The following is a 22,626-nucleotide window of genomic DNA, read 5'->3' on the forward strand; positions in this document are numbered from 1 at the left end:
AAGCAGAGTCAGATACAGAAAGTGTACACTTAATAGAACTGTGTGAAAGAGTACTTGAGTAAAACTGAACAGCTACTGGTGGAACTTCATGCTGTTTAACATCTAATCTTAGGAGAGTGCTTGAATGGTGCATATTCTTAATGAGTTGAATTAAAATATTTTGCAAATGAAAAGTTGTTAAAGCCATCTCACTTGATTGTGGTTTTCCACTTTTGCAGGATTTATAGGGAAAAACTGCGGGAGTATCAATTTAAGCGACTGAAATACTTCTATGCAGTTGTAGAATGTGATTCTCCTGAAACAGCCAATAAAATTTATGAGGAATGTGATGGACTGGAATTTGAAAGTAGCTGCTCTTTCATAGACCTGAGGTAACTCCAGTGGTGACTTAATTACGTGTTGGGGCAGGGAGGGAGAACTAAAGCCATTTTAAAGTACTTTGGGAGTAAACCTTTTTCCTTTTTGGTTTTATTGTGTTACCACAATGAGATATGTAAATAAATTAGGCATCTATTGAGTTGTTAGGTTTCCCTTTGATTCTTTTTCCTTGGTTTTGACCATTTTTACTGGAATATGGGAAGTTTGAGAGGTTCTCTGCACAGAGAGATTATTCTCAGAGAAGTCAGGTAAAATGTTTTAGTTTCGTTTTCAACCTTTTGGTACAATTAAGTGAAATGGTAGGATTTAGAAAACAGAACAACATACTGCTGCCTTCTTTGGTTTTGTTTTTTTTTTTCTTTTCCCCAAGGGTGTAGAAGTGGCTCTTTTTCAGGATTGCTTACCACAGGACAAGAATATTACTGTGGTTGTCGTGAAGCTGCAATAGATTACTACACTAGCCCCTGTGAATGAGCTGGAAGCTCTAATATTTCAAAAGTCACGTTTGGGAAAGAAAGAATTTTAAATTATAGTTGTGCTTTATTGTTAGTATTTCCTTTTGTTACAAAAAAGCTTTCTAGTCTGAGCAGAAGAGACTAAATCACATGAAGTTTTGACAAGCTGGCTTCGTCTGCTGGGGCCCATATTATGGGCACTCTTGGAAGTCAGTGAAAGATAAGTGTTTTGCTTTGAATCATTTTCTAGAGGAGCTTAATTAATTTGCTTTGAACCATTCTGGAGAAGATGATGTATACCAAATCAGCATGTAATTTTTCATGCTTTTAAGCACAGAAAGATAATGTTTTACAACAGACACAGCTGTTAAAAATTCTCCAATGCTTTTCCTAATCTATTTTGTTAAATTTTCATGTTGAATAGTGTTCATCATATTACATTTGCAACGATTTAAAAAAAAGCCCAAGTAATTTTTCATGTAGCATACAAAGGTTTTTTTTTTTTTTAATTCTAATGTCTTCTGTTGTTACATGTGACTTCAGTCTTTTTAACATTTTTTTTCCCTACTAATTGTAATATTAAAGATGACCAGGGTATTCTAAAATGTTTTGAATTAATGTTTTTATTTTGAATTTTAAATATTAAGCTCCCTGAAAAGATGATTCTTAAAACAAACTAAAACACCCAGAAAATCACCCATGACCCTGCTAATACCAGACTGAAAATTGTCTAGTTTACTTCCCCAACATGGTGTTGTCATACCTCAAACACCTGTGCAAGAGCTGTGCAGAAGCCAGATGGTTAATCTTACATGTGTGGAGTACTTGTCCATTTCATTTGTTTCCTTTCAGGCTTACCAGCTTTTTACTTTAGCAAATTCTTTTGTGCTGATGTACCATACTCATGAAAAGCTTAGACTGTTTATACTATGAAATTTCCCAGTATATTTGAATAATAACATGTTTTGTTTGCCTTTAAGATTTATTCCAGATAACGTTACATTTGATGATAAGCCAAAAGATGTAGCCTCAGAAGTGAATGTAGCTGCATATAAGCCAAAGTACTTCACATCTGCTGCTATGGGAACATCAAAGGTATCTTTACAATGTTTTTGTACTGCTTTTCTAATTTGTTTAGTTTTATTGTCAACTTATATAAAAGTAATGGGGAAAAGATTCCTGATTAGCTTCACCATTTCAAAATAAAGACATCAAACATACTGAAAGATGTAAGCATGCTACAGAGCCACAAGTTGCAACCCCATAAATAAGCTTAAGCTTTGGATTTTAAGAGATCCAGCTTCTTTGTTACAAATAAAATACTACATTTTGACCTTATTATACCTCTGTTACAAGCTGCTTGTGGAAATAGGTTGTTATTCACAATTAAATCTTCTAATTTGCCTAAAATGGATATTTGTGTGTAGCTCAACAAGAGCCTTTTTGGTGGTGTACCAGGCTTAAACGGTTGCTTCCCTTCCTTGTAGCTATTCATTGTACTCTGTCTTAAGTGACAGGCAAAACTTTCATCTGGCCATGAAGTGAACCAGATTGGAGGAGTGATTAGTTGAGGAATAAGTTTCTGCTGGATCATTTTTCAGTCAGATCTGTTTCACCTTCCGGTTGAGGGTGAAGTTGTGCCAACACTTTCATTGTCCCCACTGCAACCTCTGCCTGATTCCAGGAATGAGCTGCTGCTGGAAAAGGAGTTGGTCCCTGCTTTAACACCAGTATCTGCTGCCACAAAGGCAGTTTGGCTTACAGAGATTTCATGTTGTGCGACCCGCTGTGACATAACCCTTTAGTGCATGAGGAGGCTTCTGTGTCCTTTCATGCAGTGGAGACTCCTTGAAACTTGTTGCAGAACAAACTTGCAAAAGTTCTAATTAACTCTATTTTTGTAAATGGTTATTATAGCTAATTGTTGTGAAGAACATCAGGAACAGGTTTACTTTGCTTCTTAAATGGAAGGTATCAAATAATTTTCTCTAAAAAGAGTTACAACGTTTAATTGTAGTGTTTCAGCTTTTACAAGTGGTATTCTTATTTTTAAGGTAGCTATCACATGGGATGAGACAGATCATGAACGAGTAATGTCACTTAGCAGAACTTTTAAAAAAGAGGAGCTTCTTGATATGGATTTTCAAGCTTATTTGGCTTCATCTAGTGAAGAAGAGGAAGAACCGCAGCAAGGTATGTTAATAAATGTTATTTATGAAGTCATTAGCGTCAGTTTTTTACACACAAGTTATTTAAATATGTAAATTCCATATCTTTAGAAAATGCTTTGAATGCTGTCTTTTACAGGGACAATATTGTGCTCAGTGTATAAAAGCTGTGGTCAGATTCTACTACGAAAATAACCTATCTTTCATCCAGAGCTAAGCGTCTCTGGAAGTGGTATATGCTTACTTTTTGTACATGTGACCTAAAGGTGGAGGGAAATCAGTGGTAAGCATGTTGGTTTTTTTTGTTTACTCTTTACCATTAGGAAATAAATGGATTGATGACAGAACGTTGACGGATGCTAAAATTTGTTTTGAAAATATTCATAAGTTAGGCATGTTAACATCGAAGCTGTAGAGTTCTTTACTGGAACTTGACATTTCTCTTTATTTCTTATTTTGTTTGTTTGAGTTAAATACATTTTTTCAGTGTTCTTTATAAGTGATAGGAAAACACGTGTGCAAGTTTTTAAATTGGTATCCCTGAAGCCACAGTTGAGATTTGTTATGTAAACCTGATTCTCCAAATAAATAACACTAGTATGACCCCAAAATTACTCTGTTCTTTTTGAAGACTCTGTTACCTGAATTTGGAGTTACAGTTTACTAACAACGTTCATTAGCGAGAGTTTGACTTAAGTATTGTCACCCTAGCTTTAAAACAGCTTTCTGATTTTTAATTTCTGTACTGCCAAATCTCTTTACCTGATGTAAATAATGTTTGATTAAGCCAAGTATAATGATTATAATTCAAGTGATTTCAAGTATCAAGATCTAACAGCTGATCTAAATCATGGCATATTTTCTTTATTGCTGATATGTTAAATCTGTTAAAGAAAAGTTGCTTTTCATCATACGTTTGAATCATTTATGTAGAGAATGTAGTCGCTATTCTGTTTATTCAGTGCTGAATTAAGATCTGCTGCCTTTCTGTGAAGCCTGAGTAACACTGATCAAAAATCACCAAATGGTAGGTGATTAGGAGTTATCCAAATGACTGATCCCCTGAATAGCTGCTTTCTGAATAGGAGCTCGCACGTTTGAGTGTAAAATAATTTTCTTGCTTTTTTTTTTCCTTTCTACCCCTCTCTTTTTCAAGGTACCTTAACATTTTTTTTTGTCAAGTTTTTGGCAACACCTACTTTAATCTCTTCATTCCTGAGTTAAAATTATTTTCAGTAGAACTGGAGGTGCTTCCTTTTCGGAGGAAAAGTCCTGGTTTGAAATGTGAGGTGGCTAATGACCAAAGGAATTAGGTACAATGCTCACTATGGAAATCTATTTATAGGTTAATACAGTGTTTTGTCCTCTTCATCGCGCTCTGTACACATAATAAAGTCTCTGCAGGGCAAGGAGCTACTGAAGAAGCTGCCCTAAGACTGTGCTTGTGGGAATGGCCTAGGCAGGGTGTTGGAATGCACTCCCAGACCTTAGGAAGTCCTGAGGGAGATAGGGATCGTATGGAGCTTCTTCACTCCAGCAGCAGCTCTTCTTGGGTAACCCCGGGGGGTGTGAATGGCAGCGGAGAAAAGCTGTGCTGTGGGCCTTCTGGTGCTCCTAAGCTATGGGTCTTATGTAGTGAGGGGAAGGGGAAGCAGCAGAACAGATTCAAGAGAATTTTAGAGAGTGTAGGGGTAACATCTTGCAAATGCTTTTTGATTCACCTACTGAAGAGTGTAAAGAGAATGTCATCTAACTTTATAAGGTATGTAAATCTTCTGTGTATGGTGTACCAACATCTAAATTCCTGAATACCTTGCTTGTTTTCCCTCTAAAAGATAGTCTGCTCGTAATAATATATATAGCCTAAATTACAAGGCAAAGAAAATGTCATTAAGCCTTAATCAGGTCTTTCAAACAGATGTTAAAATGGATTTATACTGCATTAAAGCAGGTTGTTGCAATCAGCGATGAGTTTGGAGCATGCAAAAGAACTGTACAGATTTTTCTGGTTATAGAGTTGGGAAATCTTTTGGCAGCCAACTCAGCTTGGCAATATCTTGGCGGGGTTAATGTCTATTTGTTTCTCGTCTTGCATAAAAGCACGCTTACAAACTGCACCTCCATGAGCTTTAGTTTATCTAGTAATGCTTAGTAAAGTATCTAAATGGCAGCAGTAGATGCAGAACAAAGCATTTCCATCTTCTTCTTGTGTACAAGACTACTTGCTATGTTAAAGAACAGCATCTGTAATAGGGTGGTGATGAAAGCGAACACCTATAACAGAGCAATTTTAGAAATTTTTAAAAAGTAAACTTCATTCCTGGGAAGGAAAAGAAATTGACCTTAAGTAATCTTATCACACTAATAAATTTTAAACTTGGAAATGTCTAGATTCTAACGATGTTTTGAAAAGTAAGTTGTTAGAGGAATTACGTTGCCATGTCTTTAGCATGTTCCTGACCTTTTATCCATTCAATTATGTGATACAAAACAGGATTCCATCGCACAAGATTCCATCCAGTAGAATTATGTGGCACTATGCACAAAAATGGGAAAAATCAGTGTCAGCTGCTTGAATGGAAATGTAGGAGTGTTACAAGAAGGAAAAAAATGTTCTGGACTTATTAATAATTTTTTACCTTATTAAAATGTTTTATTTAGAAACAGATTTTTGTTGGCCTGTTCTAATCCATTTTTTATGGAATTTTTCAACTTAAAATATGTGTGTTGTGAATGTTAGTATTACTATTATACAACAGTTTCGTAATGTCAAGCATTTCAGTGACCTGGTATGTTGTGGTTCATAGTGCAAAGTGTTTTCTTTACATTGCTTCTGAATTTTTTGTTACTTGGATGCATTTCTTCCTGTTAAGAAGCATTTGTGCCGTGCATCAAATCCAGCGCAGAAGTGTATGGAATTTTAAATGATGCTTCAAATGAAGCACTGTGGGTTTTCTGCCGAAGCTTTTGTTCTGTTTTTTTATCTTTGCAAGAGCAACATCTTTTCTGCTGTTCTGCTTTGCACAGCCACACGGAATTCTTGAACAGACTATATGACATAATACTTTTATCAGTGTATTTTTAATTAGCTGTTCCTGATGGTATAATTGTAGAAGATCCTGAGTTGTAAGGGACCCACAAGGATCATCAAGTCCAAGTCCTGACTCCACACAGAGCAACCTAAAAGTTAAACCAGGTATCTCAGAGTTGTCCAAACACTTCTTGAACACTGACAGGCTTGTGGGGACCTTATGTAGAGCCCTGTTCTCCAGGGTAGGAGTCTGAGCAGGGAGCACAGTCGCTTGTGGTATTGGGCTTCCAATACAAGACTACAAAGACAGCAGATCTTTTGTTTTGTGCTGCTGCACCAATGTCAGAGGTGTACAAGTATAGAGAAAGAAAATGTAGTTGTTGGGAAGGAGAAGTTGCTAGGTGGAGCTTTACTTTTTTTAACAATGCTGCTGCTGTTATTTTTAGTGATTAATATTAAATAAAATCAGACCATTTGTTAAATCTTTTTACAGTTTTGAAATCTATTTGGTGCAATAACTCTGACTAAATCTATAAATTCAAATGCATCTTTAACATTTATCACATGACAGTACAGTCCTCCTTGCTGCCTTAATAATGAACAGTACTCGTGTTTATATTTGATAGAACTGTTATGGAAGGCTAAGAAGTGGAAGGAAAAAAAGTAGAACATGCAGTTGTGTAATATTGTCTCTGAGTACAACGTGTATTTACAAAATGCACTGAACAGGATTGACTTCTGTCCCTTATTTCTGTGTAGCTTTTTTGGATGCTGTCAGGCATTACTGCTGCTTCAACAGTAACAAGGATCTGACTTCAGAATATTTCTGTTGTGGTACTTTTGGCATATTGCTAAAATATTTCGTAAGGAAATAAATTAAAAAGGGGAGTTAGCTGTTTATGATTTAGCCAGACTTGCGGAATTCCATGGGACAGAATAGAAATACCACAACCTGGTTATTTTCTTTCTGTGAAGCCTCAGGAGCTTGATGCAGTTGATGCCGGTGTTGGAGACTTTTCCAAAGCATGTTTGCAGGAGCTTTTGTGTTGGGTTGGTTTGCTGTTTAATAAAAACTGGAAGGTGCTTGGAAGGACAGGAACAAGGGTCATCTCGGCTTTACTTCTAAAAAGTTGATAGAAGCTGTTGGAGGTGTCCAGTGACTTGGAACTGAAGAACACGTCTGAGTATGCTTGCAGGCCAGTGTGTCCCCAGTCAGAAATGACTAGACAGGGGCCAGGTCCGAGTGCAAGCTTGTTAATCTCAGTTTACATCTGCCTGGCTCAGAAGTGTGGCTCTAGGAATGTCCAGACACCTCTCATGCGCAGCCAGGTGCTTAAAGCCTGCAAGAACAGCCAGAATGCATTGCTTACCATTCACTTATTGTTAACTGTCTCTTTGAATTATCTTCTTCTGCTGTCTTCTTCCAGAAAAATATTTCATATGTGAAACCCTTTGAATAAGGTTATTTTGATTACTTCCAGTTCTAAATTCATTCTTATTATCATTTGGGTGAACTACTGGGATTTGTATAACTTCTTGTTCACAGTGTCCTGGGAAAGTGGGGTTAAAACCCAAAGTGTTTGTCACTATTTTCTGTCTTGAGACTAAGGTCAGTGCATTTAATTTTTCATATCGTGCTGTAACACAATGCAATAACCTCTACATCAGACTTGCTTCTTGAATGCTGGAGTGTAGAGTTTTTTATTTTTAATTCTGCGGGGCCTACGAGTGTTGTAGGGGTGGTTTTGTGTCTGTCTGAATTTGAGTAACTACCTTGGATAGGATTGAGAGATTTGGTGCATTTTTATGGGATGGCCATCAGCATCCAGATTAGTCGCTGCATTTTTTGGTGTGCCATTACATCATGAGAGGGAATTTTATCTTACCATCTTTAAAAGAAGTTCGACTTTGCAGCAAACCTCTTGTTAAATGTTGTGTCTGCTATGTATTTTTCTACTCTCTTTGGTTTGTAAGGCTGAGTTAAAACAACAAAAAACAAAATGAATGATCTACTCGGACATTGTAAGATAAACTAAGAATATGATCTCTTCAAAACACTATAATTACAGGAACGTGATCTCAGCTAACACAGTGGCCAATCAGCAATTGAGTATATTAAGCCACTGCATTTATTTGTATTTTTGATGAAATACAGCTTTTAAAAACAAACCAACCCTACAAACTCTTGTATCAGAATGTTTCCAACCTGCCTCAGGATTTTAACTATTCTAATTTTTTTAGCACTTCTGTTACTACTCTCCTTTGAAAACATTAAGAATACACTTGTATTTTATACTGTAAACTTCACCAGCTTTTGCCTTTTTTCCTTTGCAGGCTAAGCCTTTTTCTCTTAATTGTACTTCTCCTGCAGTGCAGCTGTTAATTCACCAGAACTTTTTGTTTTGTTTGTGTGTTTTGCTCAGAAAGTCTTTGAACAAGCTATTGGCAGAAAGCATTACTGCCTTAATATCCATCAGAAAGTGGTTCCTCATGTTGTGCAATGCAGTGTGATACTTGAAAGCTAGTGACGAGGTTATTTGAACTCTGAACAAACTTTGAGAACATACTCAGCTTATTTTCCTTTCTTGCAGCTGTTGTCAAGTGTTCTTTATTTGCTTGAAAAGTCTCTTAGGGGTTTTTTTGAAGGTGATGTTGAATATTTGACAAAAGAAATCTGTGTTTTAGCTAAATGAAAAAGTATGACAATATGCATTGCCACTTAAATTTCTCCTAGCAAAATTAGCAAAAACAATCATAAATATAAATCAGTAGCCCTTCCTTATTCAGTTCCCATCCAGTATAGCTTTACTTCTAATTTCACATGGTACCAAGGAGAAGAAACAGCAAAATGGCTTATTTGTCTTCTCAGTGTTCAAAACAATGCCTTTTGCTTGCTGCGTGAGTAGGCGCTTTCCTCTTAGGAGATCCCAGCTACTGATGAGGAAAATGGAAAAGCAGCTGCAGTTAACTGAACAGTAAAGATTTCTGCTCCCAGCCAACAGCCAGCTTTCTTGTGATGATGGGATGTGGAAGAGAAAAACAGTGTTGCACCAAAGTTTTAGCCAACTACCAGAGATCACTCTGTGTTAACTTGCAACTGCAATCTGTCTTTCTAGATAGCAGTTATGCTGTCCATGATACTGTAGGAAGCATGGCTTAGCTGCTAAGCTAAGAAGAAGAAAAAAGGAGCCTGCCACAAACCTAGTTTTCTGCAGTTTAAGTAGAGCTGCTGCATCTTTAAAGCCTTAACAACCTGTTCTCCGAAACATTTCTTTAAGACCTTATTGTGGGTCATATTGTAATTGTGCTATTCTGGAAAAAAAAAAAGGAAGGAAAAGATCTCTTTCCATGCTGCTTCATTTTTTAATTCAGCGAGTCACTGAAGATTTAAGGCACTGAATAATTATCTCTGTTACAGAATCTTGCAAGGTTTATTTGTTAAAATATATCACTCTCATTTCAGAATGCTTTACATAACTTTTTTGAGATTTAGGTACTACTCTGCTGTAAGGGACTCTGAAACTAATAATTTTTAAATGCTGTAAAGGATGCGGTGTCCAATCAGTGATTTCCTTTGCCGGAGAAATTTTCTTTTGTCTCTTCAGATATTATTCTTATTTCATCTTAAATATGGGGGTTCTAAAACTAGTTACTCTTTGGGAGATTAAAATATGAAAACATTTTAGAATGTTTTGTTAGAAACAATGTACGTGCCTTAGGTATGTTTCTTAAACATTAACTTCAGTTGATCACTTTCTTGAGTCTGTTTGTGATAGCTTTACTCTCTCTTTCTAGGTGGTGATGCAGCTCATGAAATGGAAGAGGACAAACCCAGGAAAAGCCAAAAAGATGATGAAGAGCAAATTGCCAAATACAGAGAACTTTTGCAAAGTATCCAAGAAAAAGAGAAAAAACAGGAAGAAAAGGATATAGGAATGGAGGTTAAATGGGTTCCAGGTAAGCTTTCTTATTTTCTTTTACTGACTTGGAGGATATGCAGTATTGGATATAGTGTAAGGTGTCAGATTTACAATAGTAGAAACTGACCTTTTTTTTTTTCCCCCCCATAAATTGAAATCCAGGTGGATTACAATGAGGGAAATAAATAATATAACTGAACTCAGTTCCTCAGCTATAACCTTCTCTATGTAGCTTATTTTCTTGCCAGTTGTTTTTGTGCATGATTCTTAATTCATGACTTTATACATTTTCTTGAGTAGAATTCGTGTGTTTGCCATAGGGTCATAAAATGTACCTACACTTTTAAAAATTAAAACCGGTATGACTTGGAAACATGGCATAAAAATAGAGGAGAATGGTTTTAAAATCTTGTTTACATAATGTGGAACATTTGAGGGAACAGAGAGGGGAGGAGCCTGACCTTTCAGTGAGACTGCTCTGTGGTAAATAAAGCTACCAGGAAGAAATCCCGGCTAGAAGGTATATTTATTTGTATTTAGCGATGTCCAGAATTTTATCTGAAAATTTAAAAACGCAACTTCACCATACAGCATCTCAGCAGAACTCATCCTGAGATCTGAAAAACAATCTGTGTTTTTTTCCTTTATGATGAAAAGACAGTCAGACTGATTTTTTTGAATTTGTTTATGGGTGTGTCCTTTCCCTGAGATGTAATGAGCCTGTTGAACAACCCGCTCCATCCACAAAGGGAAGTTTTCGCTGTGGCCTCTCCTCCTTGATCCTGGCCCAGAGTTCATTCTGGCCGCCTGTACCAACCCTGGCACTTGTTAGATCTCTTTGCAAGCTGAATTTAATTAGCTAAAATGACAGAATTACTCTGGAAAAGATGAAAAAATCTGGATCTTTTCCACTGAGTTAGCAAGTCAGATAGGCAAATGGAAACATTTGGTGAATGCTCAGAGGGCTGAATGATGCAGGCCAAAGACTAGGGAAGTGTGACATTGCCTTTTGGGGCAGCGAGGTGCTGTATTGGCTCAGGAGGTGCAGGACTGCAGGCTACATAAGAGCACAGCCTGATCTGTTACTGTAAATACTGAGAGCAGCGACATACTATAGTCTAGCCCATTCACCACTGATATGTTAATTCCCGCTTGGAATGCGTATCTGATTATATAGTTTACACTAATATTCTGAATTCACCCAGATAACTTCTGCTGAGTATAAATGCTCGCTTTTTAACTCGTGTTCTGGTCTGTACTGATTCACTGAAGTTGATTGAACTGACCGGAATAGTTTTATTCCTAGTTCTTGATAAGATCTGTATTTGGGAGTATACACTAGCATTAAAAACTGTTGTGTGTTTTCAGTCATGGTAATATAATTCCAATAGTCTCTGGCATGAATTCTCCCAAAACTTTTTACAGAAAGCATGTGTGGTGTGCAACAGGACAAGTGCTTGCTAACACAGCTGTACTGTCATGTTTTACTTCATCTGTCCACGGTGTGTCAGTATTTGCATTCTTGATGTTGGTCGTTTAGTAACTTTAATTCCTTGTGCCCTTGAGCATTCAAGGCAGATGAGTTTTCATACATAGGTAGCTATTACAAGATTTTGGCAAAAATTTGTTGTTGCTACCTTTCGGACTGAAGGTGGAAACCACAGTCAAAACAATTGCCACTAAGAAATGCGTTCTGTATTTATGTAGGCCAGGCATTGTTTAAATAGTTAGAAAAGCCACCATTTTTTGGTGTTGGTTTGGAAAACATGTTTGGGGTTTTTTTTGTTTATTATACGGTCTGCCTTCCAAAGAATCTTTCAAATTGTATGAATGAAATTCTGTAAATTAAAAAAGTCTAAACAACATAATGTGGTAACAGGAATCTACCTGGGAGAAGGAGATGGAAAATTGTTTTGAGACACTAAAGGAAACTCTCTTTAGTCTGTCTTGCACAGGAAAAGCAAAAAGTTTCCTGCAAGGCTCTGCCTCTTAAAACTGTGCCTTGCGTGTTACAAGGACATTATATTAACATTTAGGAACTGTAGTAGATGGAATCCAGTTCCCTAATGCATGGGCTCACTGTTTCTTTGCAACTAAACTTGACTTTAGAAAATTGCATTTGTTCTGTATTACATCTAGTCCAATCCCTTCCTTACTGCACATTCTTGCAGGGCTCCTAGGACTTTTGCTATACCTTCATCTCTTTTGAGGGAGGGATAGGGAAGAGAAAAAAACCAACCAAACAAGAAAACCATATCCTGATAAATATGACTGCCTTTGTCTAGAGTCAGTTGGATGTCTGTGGAATGGGTCAGATTTGTTCATATAATGATGGGTTGAATGTGCATGTGTGCCCAATAAAGTTTACATTGGTAGTTATAGTAGTCTATGTCAGTTTAGCAGCTATGATTTTGCAGTATTTGTTAGTGTTTCCTCATTTATTACCCTGAAAAAGTCAGAGTATTATCAAAGAGCAGAGGTTCTGGAAATGGCAGAAGCATTCACTTGTCTTTGCTAGCTAGACTATACACCTCCAAGGTGTCAGTCAATCCCATTCATGGCTATTAGCCCATGGAATAGGGTTTTGTCCAAAACAAAAGTCCTAAAAATGAAGGCAAGTGTCTTAACTTTGCCGTCAAGCCTAATTTATGGGAACATTTTAGGTGTTACTGATTGCAGGCAGCATTTGGAGAGGAGGTCCTGCACACCTGAAAAGGAGATTTTTTTTTTTTTTTTTTTTTTTTTTTTCCCCCCCCACACTGAAGCATAGTCAGCACTTGCTGAGGAGTAGTTTATAGCTCTGCAGTCGAGGCTGTGCTTTCTTACAGGACAGAAGTACATTAGTTATTATGTTATTCTTTTCTTGAACAAATATGTTTATTTAAATTTGAAATCCATTAAATTATGTTCAGTTAGAGCATTTTGGGAATTTAAAAATAGTTTTTGTTATAATCTCTTAAACTCCTTAATTTTTTCAGAACTCGTGTATGTCTGAAATATTTTTATTATCAAGCTCTGCCATAATCTGCTTGACGTATTTGGGCAGAAAAAAGATTTTACAATATTTAATATACAGAGAGTAACACAGTTAAATCTAGAAAGCTTTTCAATTGAAAGGCAGAGATTTGAATTAATTTTAAAAACTTGAGTTTTGGCACAAATATTTACACATGGTTATAGAAAGCATACTTTGTGAATGATTCAGTTATTCTTGAATCATAATAGTTTTAAATAAACCACAGTGCCAGCAAAAATAAATTAGTTATAGTTCCAAGTCTGTTTGGTCTGTTTCTTTTAGGCGCAAAATCAGTGTTATATTTAAGCATCCATCTGTTTTCTTAATCATACCTGATTTGAGTAACAATTACTATACATCCTTATCCAGCTCCCAAAGCTCCCGTCAGAAGGTGAAGAGGGAGAAGACCACAACTGCAGTCCTTGATGATATTCAGCCAGTTTTTCATACAGGTTTTTTTTTTTATTATTTAATTGGACTTAAAAATCCTTCCTTTGGGAAGAATGAGATGTAAATATTTAACTAGGCTTAAAGGAAAATTTAAAATTTGTTTTCATCAGAAGTAGAATAGCAGGCAATCGTGTCTCTGTAAAGTGCATAGTAAACCCCAACTGTATGTTTTTACAGAGTATGTGGAGCACAAAAATGCTCATATGGAATATATATTTCCATCTATATCGTTGCTTAAGCGTGCCCTCTGACTGAAGCAGCCTTACCTCTTGCAGCATGAAGCAGTGTGTGTGTGCTCAGCAGCGCAGGGGCTCAGCACTGTAGTTCTTCACACTTGACAGCTGCTAAGCATAGTGGGTTTTCTTCAGGCAGCTATACTATGTTAGGAAAACTTTCTTGACTTAACATGTCTTCTCTTTGGGTGTGACAAGTTCTAATGCTATCAGAATATTTCTCTCTGCCATTCCTTCTCGCTGTCTTCAGCGAGGTGTTTTGTTTTGTTTTTTTTGGTAAGACGTTACATGCAAGATGAACTTGTTTGTTGAATAGAGAAGCATCTTCTTAGCTTCTAATAATTGTGACAGTTCCATGCTGTTAAACTTCCAAACGTTTTCAAAACTAAGTGCTTTGAGAAGTAAAAACTCGCCTGCCCACAGTCTTCCCTCGGTCTCCCAGGAGTGTAAGAAGCGATATACTTAGGTTTGTTGTAGCATTTACCACACTTAATCCTTTAGCTCAGGTATGATTTAGCTGTATGCTAATATAAATGACCTTTTCCCTCCTCTTTTCTTGGCCCTTATTTATGAAGATTAAACAAAACTAGTGTGATTCATTTATTATAGAAACCATTGATATCGATAAGGGTATAAATCGGCCTTTTCTATGGCCATTAATAATTCTACCTAAAGTAGACAATTCCTTTCTCCTTCTGCAATCAAAAGCCTTTTGACCACTTAAATACACTCTTATTCTTGGGAAGTGGTCTGGACAGTAGTTTCTAAGCCATTCTAATCTGTGGAGAAACTCTAATGCCTTTCATGATTCTGCCAAATACCACAAGAAAGGGCTGTATTTTCCTCCAAGTCCTTCTGTGCCAGATGGATCAAATGATTCCATTTTCCAGGCAAATAAATCAGAAATCTTGTAACCTCCTTTGAGATGTTGGGTCTCTCTTTTTTCTGGAGATGTGACACACATTTTTAAATCCAGTATTTACTGTGTTCAGAGACGATCTGCAAGCTTGCTACCTGACCAGTAATTTTTTCCACAAAAGTACTGTAAAGTAATATCCAAAGTAATAGTAGTTCAGTTTCTGGGAAGCTGATGTCTCTGCTTTCATTGACTTTGGAGGTGAGGAAGTATACAGTTGGAAATAACTAAATATTTGTTCTTGTTGTATGAGAGGGTTTCTTAGTGGTACATTTTTAGTGAACCTATACAATATCCTTCCTTTATCATGGCTCTGCATTTGTTTGCTGGTTTAGTACCCAATTTTTGTGGCTGCAACAGTTTGCCACTTACTATTAATTCTGGCTTCTTTTCAGGATAGTAAAAGGACTCTTTGTCATTTTTTTTTCTGCTCCACTCTTTTCTTCCTATAAGGCATGGTTTAATATGATTTTAGATCTTGTCCACACTTCGTATTTCAGACATGTTGTAACCAGCTCTCCAACCTTTGAATTATTTTTGGAGTGTCGACAAGCACAAGAACAGGAATTGGTGTTTGCAGTTTTTCAGAAAAATGTTCTGCTTGCTTTTCTGAGGACGGGTAGGACTGTCCATGCAAGCTGCCCATTTTTTCCATTATGAACTCTGTTTTCAGTTCCTTGTTACTGAGGAGAGCTGGAAGGAATGATGAGGAATGGGGACTGGCCAACTGAGAAACTTGGGAGTTGGGAGAAAGAATGGGATCTAGTCTAGGACATCTGGAGAGGTTCAAGTGTGATTTCTGAGCAATAAAACTGGTATGAGGGGCGGGAGAGTAGGACTTGGTTAGGTGAGGGCTGGACTGAGATAGTAAGAATGGGGTGCTGAAGAGAGACAATTAGAACAAATAGAATTGGGGAAGAGAGAGCAAATATCGGACTTGGAGGGGGAAGCAGAAACACAGTTCCTGTGTGTTCCCAAGATCTATCAGTCGTGTCATAAAAGAGGATGTTAAGTATAGGATATCTGACTCGTTTGTTACAGAAGTTAAAAAAAAAAAAAAAAAAAAAAAAAGGTGTAACGAATGAAGCAAGGAGTTGCAGGTAGGAGAAAAACACTTAATTGCTCAAGCTGTTACCTCCTGCCAGGGAAGTGGATTCTGTCTTTCTGCCACTGAATTCTGCTCCAGAGTGTTGCAAGGCAAGTCATTTAATCTCTTTACATCATGAAGTTTTGTTTTTGCAAGTGCCTGTCTTGTGAAGAAGGGGCTGAAAGTGTATAAGCTGCATCTGAAGTCAGTACTTGGCTTCGTAACATGCACATACTGTGTGATGTAAAGACTTTTGAAAGCATTCCTGAAGTATGTGGGATTTTTCACTGAAAAATGAAGATTGCTTTTGAATTCAGTGCTTATGCTAGATATCGATATTCTGGATGTCAAATGAGGGTGCTCCAATTATTTAATGGATTCTTTCTAAAGCTGATGTTCTTTCAACATTGAATACTGTAACGATATGTATTAGAGAAAACTGTTTCTGGAGTAGGGTTCAATTATGTTTGGTAATTTTACTATACATTATTATGTTCTGTAACTTCGCTGTGCATTGAACAGTAACACAAAATACTGAGTGGTTATGTGTTCATGATCTATTGATCGAATGGTTAAGATCCTCTGGAAAAGGTAAAATGTGCTCATGTGACGAGAAACTATCAGAACACATATTTACAAAAAGGCAGAATTAAAGATAAGGACATACTTGTGCATGCAGCTTCAAGTGCTAGGCATTGAAACAGTGGCAGTCTGTGCTAAATCACAGAATTTAATGTAAACCTAATTAACACATCCAAGCTTGCTGTCAGATCCTGTTATGCTAGAGTTATCTAGAGCCAGATATGTTGCACTCCTGTGGGGTTTACTTTTCTAGGACCCTTGGAAAACTGTCATGCACTGAAAGTAAAGAGGAAATTTCCTTCAGCAAAGTATGTAGCCACCTTTCCCAATTGTTGACAAGTCAGGAAACACTAACTTGAGGGCTTCTCTTACCCCATACCAGTAAGAAAGGGATACGGAACAGATGCAGATTTGAGTTAATGATCTAATAGATAGTTTCTCACCAAATCCAGTGAGAGAATGGTACTCCTTGCCTTTGATCTTTCAGGTCACATAGCTAGTAAATACAAAAATCACTTTTGGTAACTTGGTGTGGCTAACCAAGTAAGATGTTGGTTTATTTCTTTTGCTGCTGCTTTTTTTGATCTTGAGTTACTACAATTTGAACTGCTCACCAGTGATAACAGAAAACATTCTTTCAATTTCTTTTTTTGTTGTTTCTTTGAGAGGCTGGTATGTTTCAAGCAGTCTATGTCCTTAATCTCTGCTTCTTGTTAACAAATACTTTTTTTTAAAAAATAAACTACTTACCTTAAGCACTGAATCTAAATCTGGGTTTACTGACATACCAGGTGTATACTGTTTTTCAATTTCTGATAGTTTCCTGTTGTTAAAACAGACTGGTACTAAGTAGCTTTAAAAGGCTAGATGACTTGAAAATATCTCGACTAGTTTAACTTAATGCATGTCATGTTATTAAGTTAGTATTGAATGAAATTATTTGAGTTTTTACTTATTTTTTCTGTGCCTTCTAGCCGCAGATTTATTTTTACTTTAAATTTATCCAAATAACTTCTTGTTCTCTTTTACAATGATGGACGAAAAATATACCGGTCATCAGAGATACTGCAGCACTGTCATAGTATTACCAGAGAGGGAAAGTTTTGGCAATGGAGATGCTCTATATATAGCAACTTCATCGTGTGAGTGAGGTGTACTGATACAGCTGCAACCAGATCACACCTCTCTGAAATGGAGAGCGCCAGCTGTATAGAGGTTCAAGTCAGCTCTGAGACGACCCTATATTCTTACCGCATTTTAACATTTCAGAATCGCTGTCAAGTCACTTCATCTTTTCCATTTTGTTTTGCCATGCACAAGAAATAGGAATGACTGAACTGTATTTAAGTGGTTTTGTGAATTTTAAGTAGTTATAGTATGGTACATTAAATAAGGGATCTGTAAATGTCTGTTGTTCTTTTTATTGTGTTACCCCCATCCGTAAAACGTGGCATCTGTAGACTGCACAACCTAATGTCAGGAGAGGAGAACTTTCTGAGGAATAGTGAACTGTTGGGAATCAGATATCACATAAGCAAGCTCTTCCTCTGACTCTTGTACAATTTATTACTGAAGGAATGTTTTCTTTGGAAAAACAGATCCTGTAAAGCGATCTTATTGATAAGATGTTGTTTTAAGCAATATTTATGTTGTTTTCACAGACTTGTTAAAGAAAAACTGTATTATTAAACAAAATCCAGAGTCATCTGATTTCTTTAACTTACTATTTTTGTTCTAGGCCTCAAAGAAACTGCTGAAGAAATGGTCAAAAACAGGTTGGAAGGAAAGGATAACCTAACTCCATGGCAAAAATTTCTGGAGAAGAAGAAAGAAAAAAGAATTCTTAAAAAAAAGAGAAAGGTAATATTTGCATTGGCCACTTGGGGGGGAGTTGTTTGTTTGTTTTCTTAAGTTGCTGTTATTGTTTGTTTTGGATAAAGTAAATACACTGTATAGCTTCCAGCACTATTTTAAGGTTAGAATATGCAGTGGTCACTTGTGTGGAAAGACCGAGAGTGCCTCATGAGATATAGAACGCCAAAGGATATTCAGGATACTACTGATCATACACGTGCTTGCACAAAATTTTGTTACCTACTTTTGATGATTGAAAGATTAATGAGGCTTAATAATAGTTGTTTTTTAATTTACATTTTTTAATGCATTAGGAAGGTCTTTTTGCTGCTGTATGCATATCAGTTCAAAGATGATAATGATGATAATTGTAGTTTTGTAAATTTTTGGCCTAGAATAATACAGACTTGTTTCCCAAAGCTGTAATGACAAAGAATTAATAACCATGAAGAACTATTCAAATTTCAAATTGCAAGAGCGGATTTGGTAAATAGTTCTGTGTATGAATAACAAAATGGTCCCATAGTAATGTGAAAATTGCTGTTGCTTCATCTTTCTACATGCGGAAAATAATTGTGAAGTAACTGACTCCTGTGTCAGTAATGAGCAGAAATAGGCAGATAAATGAAATGTTTGTGCATATATGCTAGGACAAAAATCATGTGGTAGCCAGAAACTAGCTTCCCTAAATTCTTAAATTACTCTGAATATATGCTGCAGGATGTCTTTAAGAGTAATTGCTACAACTCGAGTTACACTGTGCATTCCAGTTAGTTTTAACTGGCATTTGATTAGTAACTTCTTAAACCTTACAGAAAATGAGTGCTCTGAAAAGAGTAAGTAGCACTATTTGGTAAAGAGCAACTTTTGCTAGCACGTAATATTCTTGTTCAGTCTGATAAATTACATCAAGGGGCAAGGTGTGTGACACAATACTTCTAGTAATAACATTTGTTCTTTTAAATCCAAACTCAGTTTTTTTGAATTTCAGAGCACAAAATGAAGCTTATTGCTCAAGTTTTTCCCCAAGTAGAGTCTTTGTGGAACATGAAGTAAGGACATAACAATGCTGTGATCCTGTAATTTGTTGGTACAGTTAGCTAATGCATCACAGTTTGTGAGTACATCTGATAAAGATCCTTGGAATATATAAAATAGCCTTTCTTCGGGTACACAAAAAGCTTTCAGTCCGTGAAACAGATTTTAAATTGTCTTTCTAGCAATTTTCAGTGTATTCTAGTTTTACGATGATCAGCATACAGTATGTCAGTTTTTATCTTCCTAGTTACTGACAGAAGGAAAAATAATTCCAGTGAAACTTTAGTAGTTTACATATTGATTAAAATAATGTTTGTTCTTTGTTACAGGCTGCTGCTGAGAGAGAACAGAGTGAAGATGAGCTTCCATCTGATGTTGATCTCAACGACCCATATTTTGCTGAAGAACTTGAGAAAACAGGTGGGTCAAGACAGGTGACTTGTGGGTGAATCTGCCCTTTCTTTAAATAACGAGCTTTAGCAACAAAGTTGGGCTAGAGTAAATGCAGAAATAGCATGTTCAGAATGAAATAAATAGGTGTCATTTGCCTAAAATTGCAAATGCTGTTCTTGTAAAATGGTGGATACTGTGATATATGTAGTGGTAGGGAGCATTGTTCTCTTAGCTTTCGTTAGAGACCATTATTTAGCCAACTTCTGAGGACAGCTGTTAGAAACAAGCTGACCATCTGCTCTCCTAAATATTCCAATGTAAAGAACTTCATTGCCTTCTGTTGTGGTTTAAGCTCAGAGGGCAACTGAGCACCACGCAGCCGCTCACTCCTCCCTTCCCACCCAGCAATGAGAAGGAAAAAATAAGCCAAGAGTTGGGATTCGGGATAGGATAGGGAGAGGTAAATCACCCATTATGGTCACAGGTAAAAGGCAGACTCATTAGGAGAAGAAAAAAGAAAACATACATTTATTACAGACATTAACAACATGTAACAGAGTAGGACAGTGAGAAGCATTGCCACATCTTGAGAACACCTTCCCCCCACCCCTCCCTTCTCCCCGGGCTCAGCTCTGCTCCCGATATCTCTACCTCCTCCCCCAGCGGCGCAGGGGCAGGGAATGGGGGTGCAGTCAGTGCTGCCGCTTCTGCCATCTGCGGTGGGGGGAGATTCTGGAACTTGTTCCCCCTGCTCCATCACGGTCCCCCTCTCACAGCAGACAGTCCTCCACAAACTTTCTCCAACATGAGTCCCTCCCACGGGCCACAGCGTTCCCCACACTGCTCCATCGTGGGTCCACAAACTTTCTCCGACTGGATTCCCTCCCACGGCTGCAGCCCTTCCCGAGCTGCTCCGGCGTGGGACTCCCCCACATGCTGCAATCCTCCCAGTGCTGAATTACAGCAGCGGGGCTGCCTTTTCCCATGAGACCCCGGCCTTCTTTGGGCACAGAACCTTGATCAGCCATGCAAAATGAAGCACAGGCCATAAATCAGTGTCTGCTCCACTGTAGATCTCCATGGGTGGCGGAGGGGCTGCCCTGCCATCTCACCACATGATACAGGGGGGGGTCTGATGTTTAAGTTAGCTTTTGCTGTGGTAACAGCAAATTTATTTTGAGTATGATTTTTCTGGTTAAAATTTTAAGGTAGGGATAATCAGTAAGTATGAGTTCCTGGCTTTCCACACTTTTGGGAGCCAAGCCCTAAGAGTGGCTTATACTATTGTATATTAAAAGATAAAAAAAGATGGGGGAAAAAAAAAATGTGGTAAGAAAACAAACAAGCAAGCAAAACCAAGATAGCAACAGATTGACAGATATCACCAGTCTGTTGTCTTGTTTGGGTTTTTCTGAGTATAGCTGAGCAGATCCAAGTTCCATTTTAAAAGAGTGAATTACTTTTAATTTGATATCAGTCAGCATAGGCTTCTGTCATGATTGTTTGAAGTTTATATTAGGAAAGTAAATAATTAAAAAACAAAATCTGGACTTCTTTGTGTCTTAATGTGCTTGTGTATATGTCTTAATAGTCTGAAGTACAGAACAGTACAGTGAGTCCTATCCAAGTTTTATAGAAAATACCACAATTTAAGGTGAGGTGCAGTGCTGTTTTCTGTCACGCTTCCCTGGTGAGTTGTGTATAGGTTATTTCTGGACTTATAGTAAAGATGCCATTCCTTCCACCGCTTTTTTTTTTTTTTTCCCCTAATACTAGGCAGATTATGTAGGTACTCTCATACTAATGTTTGATGTTTCACCGCTCTATGTGAAATCTCTGAGAAAATGTTTTCTCCTGTGTTACACAAGAAATTCTTTGTGCCATGGGGGGGCTCAGCAGAGAATGACCATCGTATCTGCAGATTCTTAAAGCTTATTGTCCATAACATAGAGCATAGTCTTTTAGTGTGTGTGGAGTCTTTGGGGATAGTAAAATAGACATAAAGGTTAAGAAAGTGAAACTATTGCCTGCAAGATTACTGAAAAGCTACTAAGAAAGAAGAGGAAGACAGAATGTGGCTAGCCCTGGAGATGTTTGAAAGGGAGAGTACAGTGGTTGGCTGAAAGCCCATTGACATTGTAATGATTACACAGCACAACTTTGTCTGGCTTTTACCAATCTTACCCAGAACAGCGTCTCTCTCATAGCTGGTGTTGCTTTTAAGCACAGCTAGCTTATCCAGTTGGGGAAAATGTGTTACAGTCTTGTTTGAACTAAGCTGTGGCTCTGCCAACTTTGTATATAGGATATAGGCAGCAATAACTGGAATGACCAGAATTTTTCAAAAGCCTTCCATAATTCCCCTGAAAGATTGAAATTTCTCCCTTAAACTGACTGACAGATGATCTTAGATCATGCTGAAAAAGCATATGACAGGATATGTTTGTAGACTCGGGTGGACCAGTGCAGAAATTGTGAGGACAGAGTAGTGCTGTTAGTTTTGCAGTGGTGTATCTGCTCCGGTGCTGGATTCACTTGTTGATGGTGACATGTATGGGCCTTGTATAAGTTAGTTTTTGACAAGCTGAGGCAACTGCAAGGACTGTAAGGAGCCGTTAGACAAAGGGCCTGGGAAATGTGAGTGCTGTGAAAGGAAAACTGGAAATTATGGGAAATCTACTTGAAATCTATTCATCAGATTTGCCTTTGTTCCTGAAAACTGTTTGTGAAGCAGGTAGTGATTCTTACACTGTGGAGGCTTCATCTTGGGAAGGGTAACAGAGCAAATTCTGTGTGCCTGCTATGCCCACAGAGTGTCTGTGCAGGTGTGTGCAAATTCACACTCCTGAAATTCATGGCAGTGCTTGCTTTGCACAAAGTTTTCATGTGCACATAATCCCTGCATGCCTTTCAATAGTATCATGGTCTAAAATGTAAAATGCTACATATATATGAGTCTTGATGTTGCATTTCAGAAGCTTCATTCTAGTTTGATATTGGTAAGAAAAAAAATCATGTTGTAAAACCTTCATTTGGCTTGGCCAGTTTAAGTCTCACTGCATCTGTTTCTGTGGGGTCTCTGAAAAGGTTCACGTAAGACAGAGT

The 22,626-nt window shown here is 37.4% G+C and overlaps 1 protein-coding gene across 4 annotated transcripts in view; it reads left to right on the forward strand.

Moving 5' to 3' along the window:
* ESF1 (ESF1 nucleolar pre-rRNA processing protein homolog) overlaps positions 1–22,626 on the forward strand; it is a 33,363-nt gene that overhangs the window by 5,456 nt on the left and 5,281 nt on the right. For all 4 annotated transcript variants that reach the window (XM_042789768.1, XM_032994781.2, XM_032994783.2 and 1 more), the window contains exons 6-11: positions 219–371; positions 1,814–1,928; positions 2,888–3,026; positions 9,828–9,989; positions 17,975–18,096; positions 19,458–19,548. In XM_042789768.1, the coding sequence (XP_042645702.1) occupies positions 219–371; positions 1,814–1,928; positions 2,888–3,026; positions 9,828–9,989; positions 17,975–18,096; positions 19,458–19,548 (782 nt within the window). The remainder of the gene's footprint in view (positions 1–218; positions 372–1,813; positions 1,929–2,887; positions 3,027–9,827; positions 9,990–17,974; positions 18,097–19,457; positions 19,549–22,626) is intronic.

This window comes from Tyto alba, unplaced genomic scaffold (assembly GCF_018691265.1).
Source record: "Tyto alba isolate M040663 unplaced genomic scaffold, T.alba_DEE_v4.0 Super-Scaffold_16, whole genome shotgun sequence".
Classification (NCBI taxonomy): domain Eukaryota; kingdom Metazoa; phylum Chordata; class Aves; order Strigiformes; family Tytonidae; genus Tyto; species Tyto alba.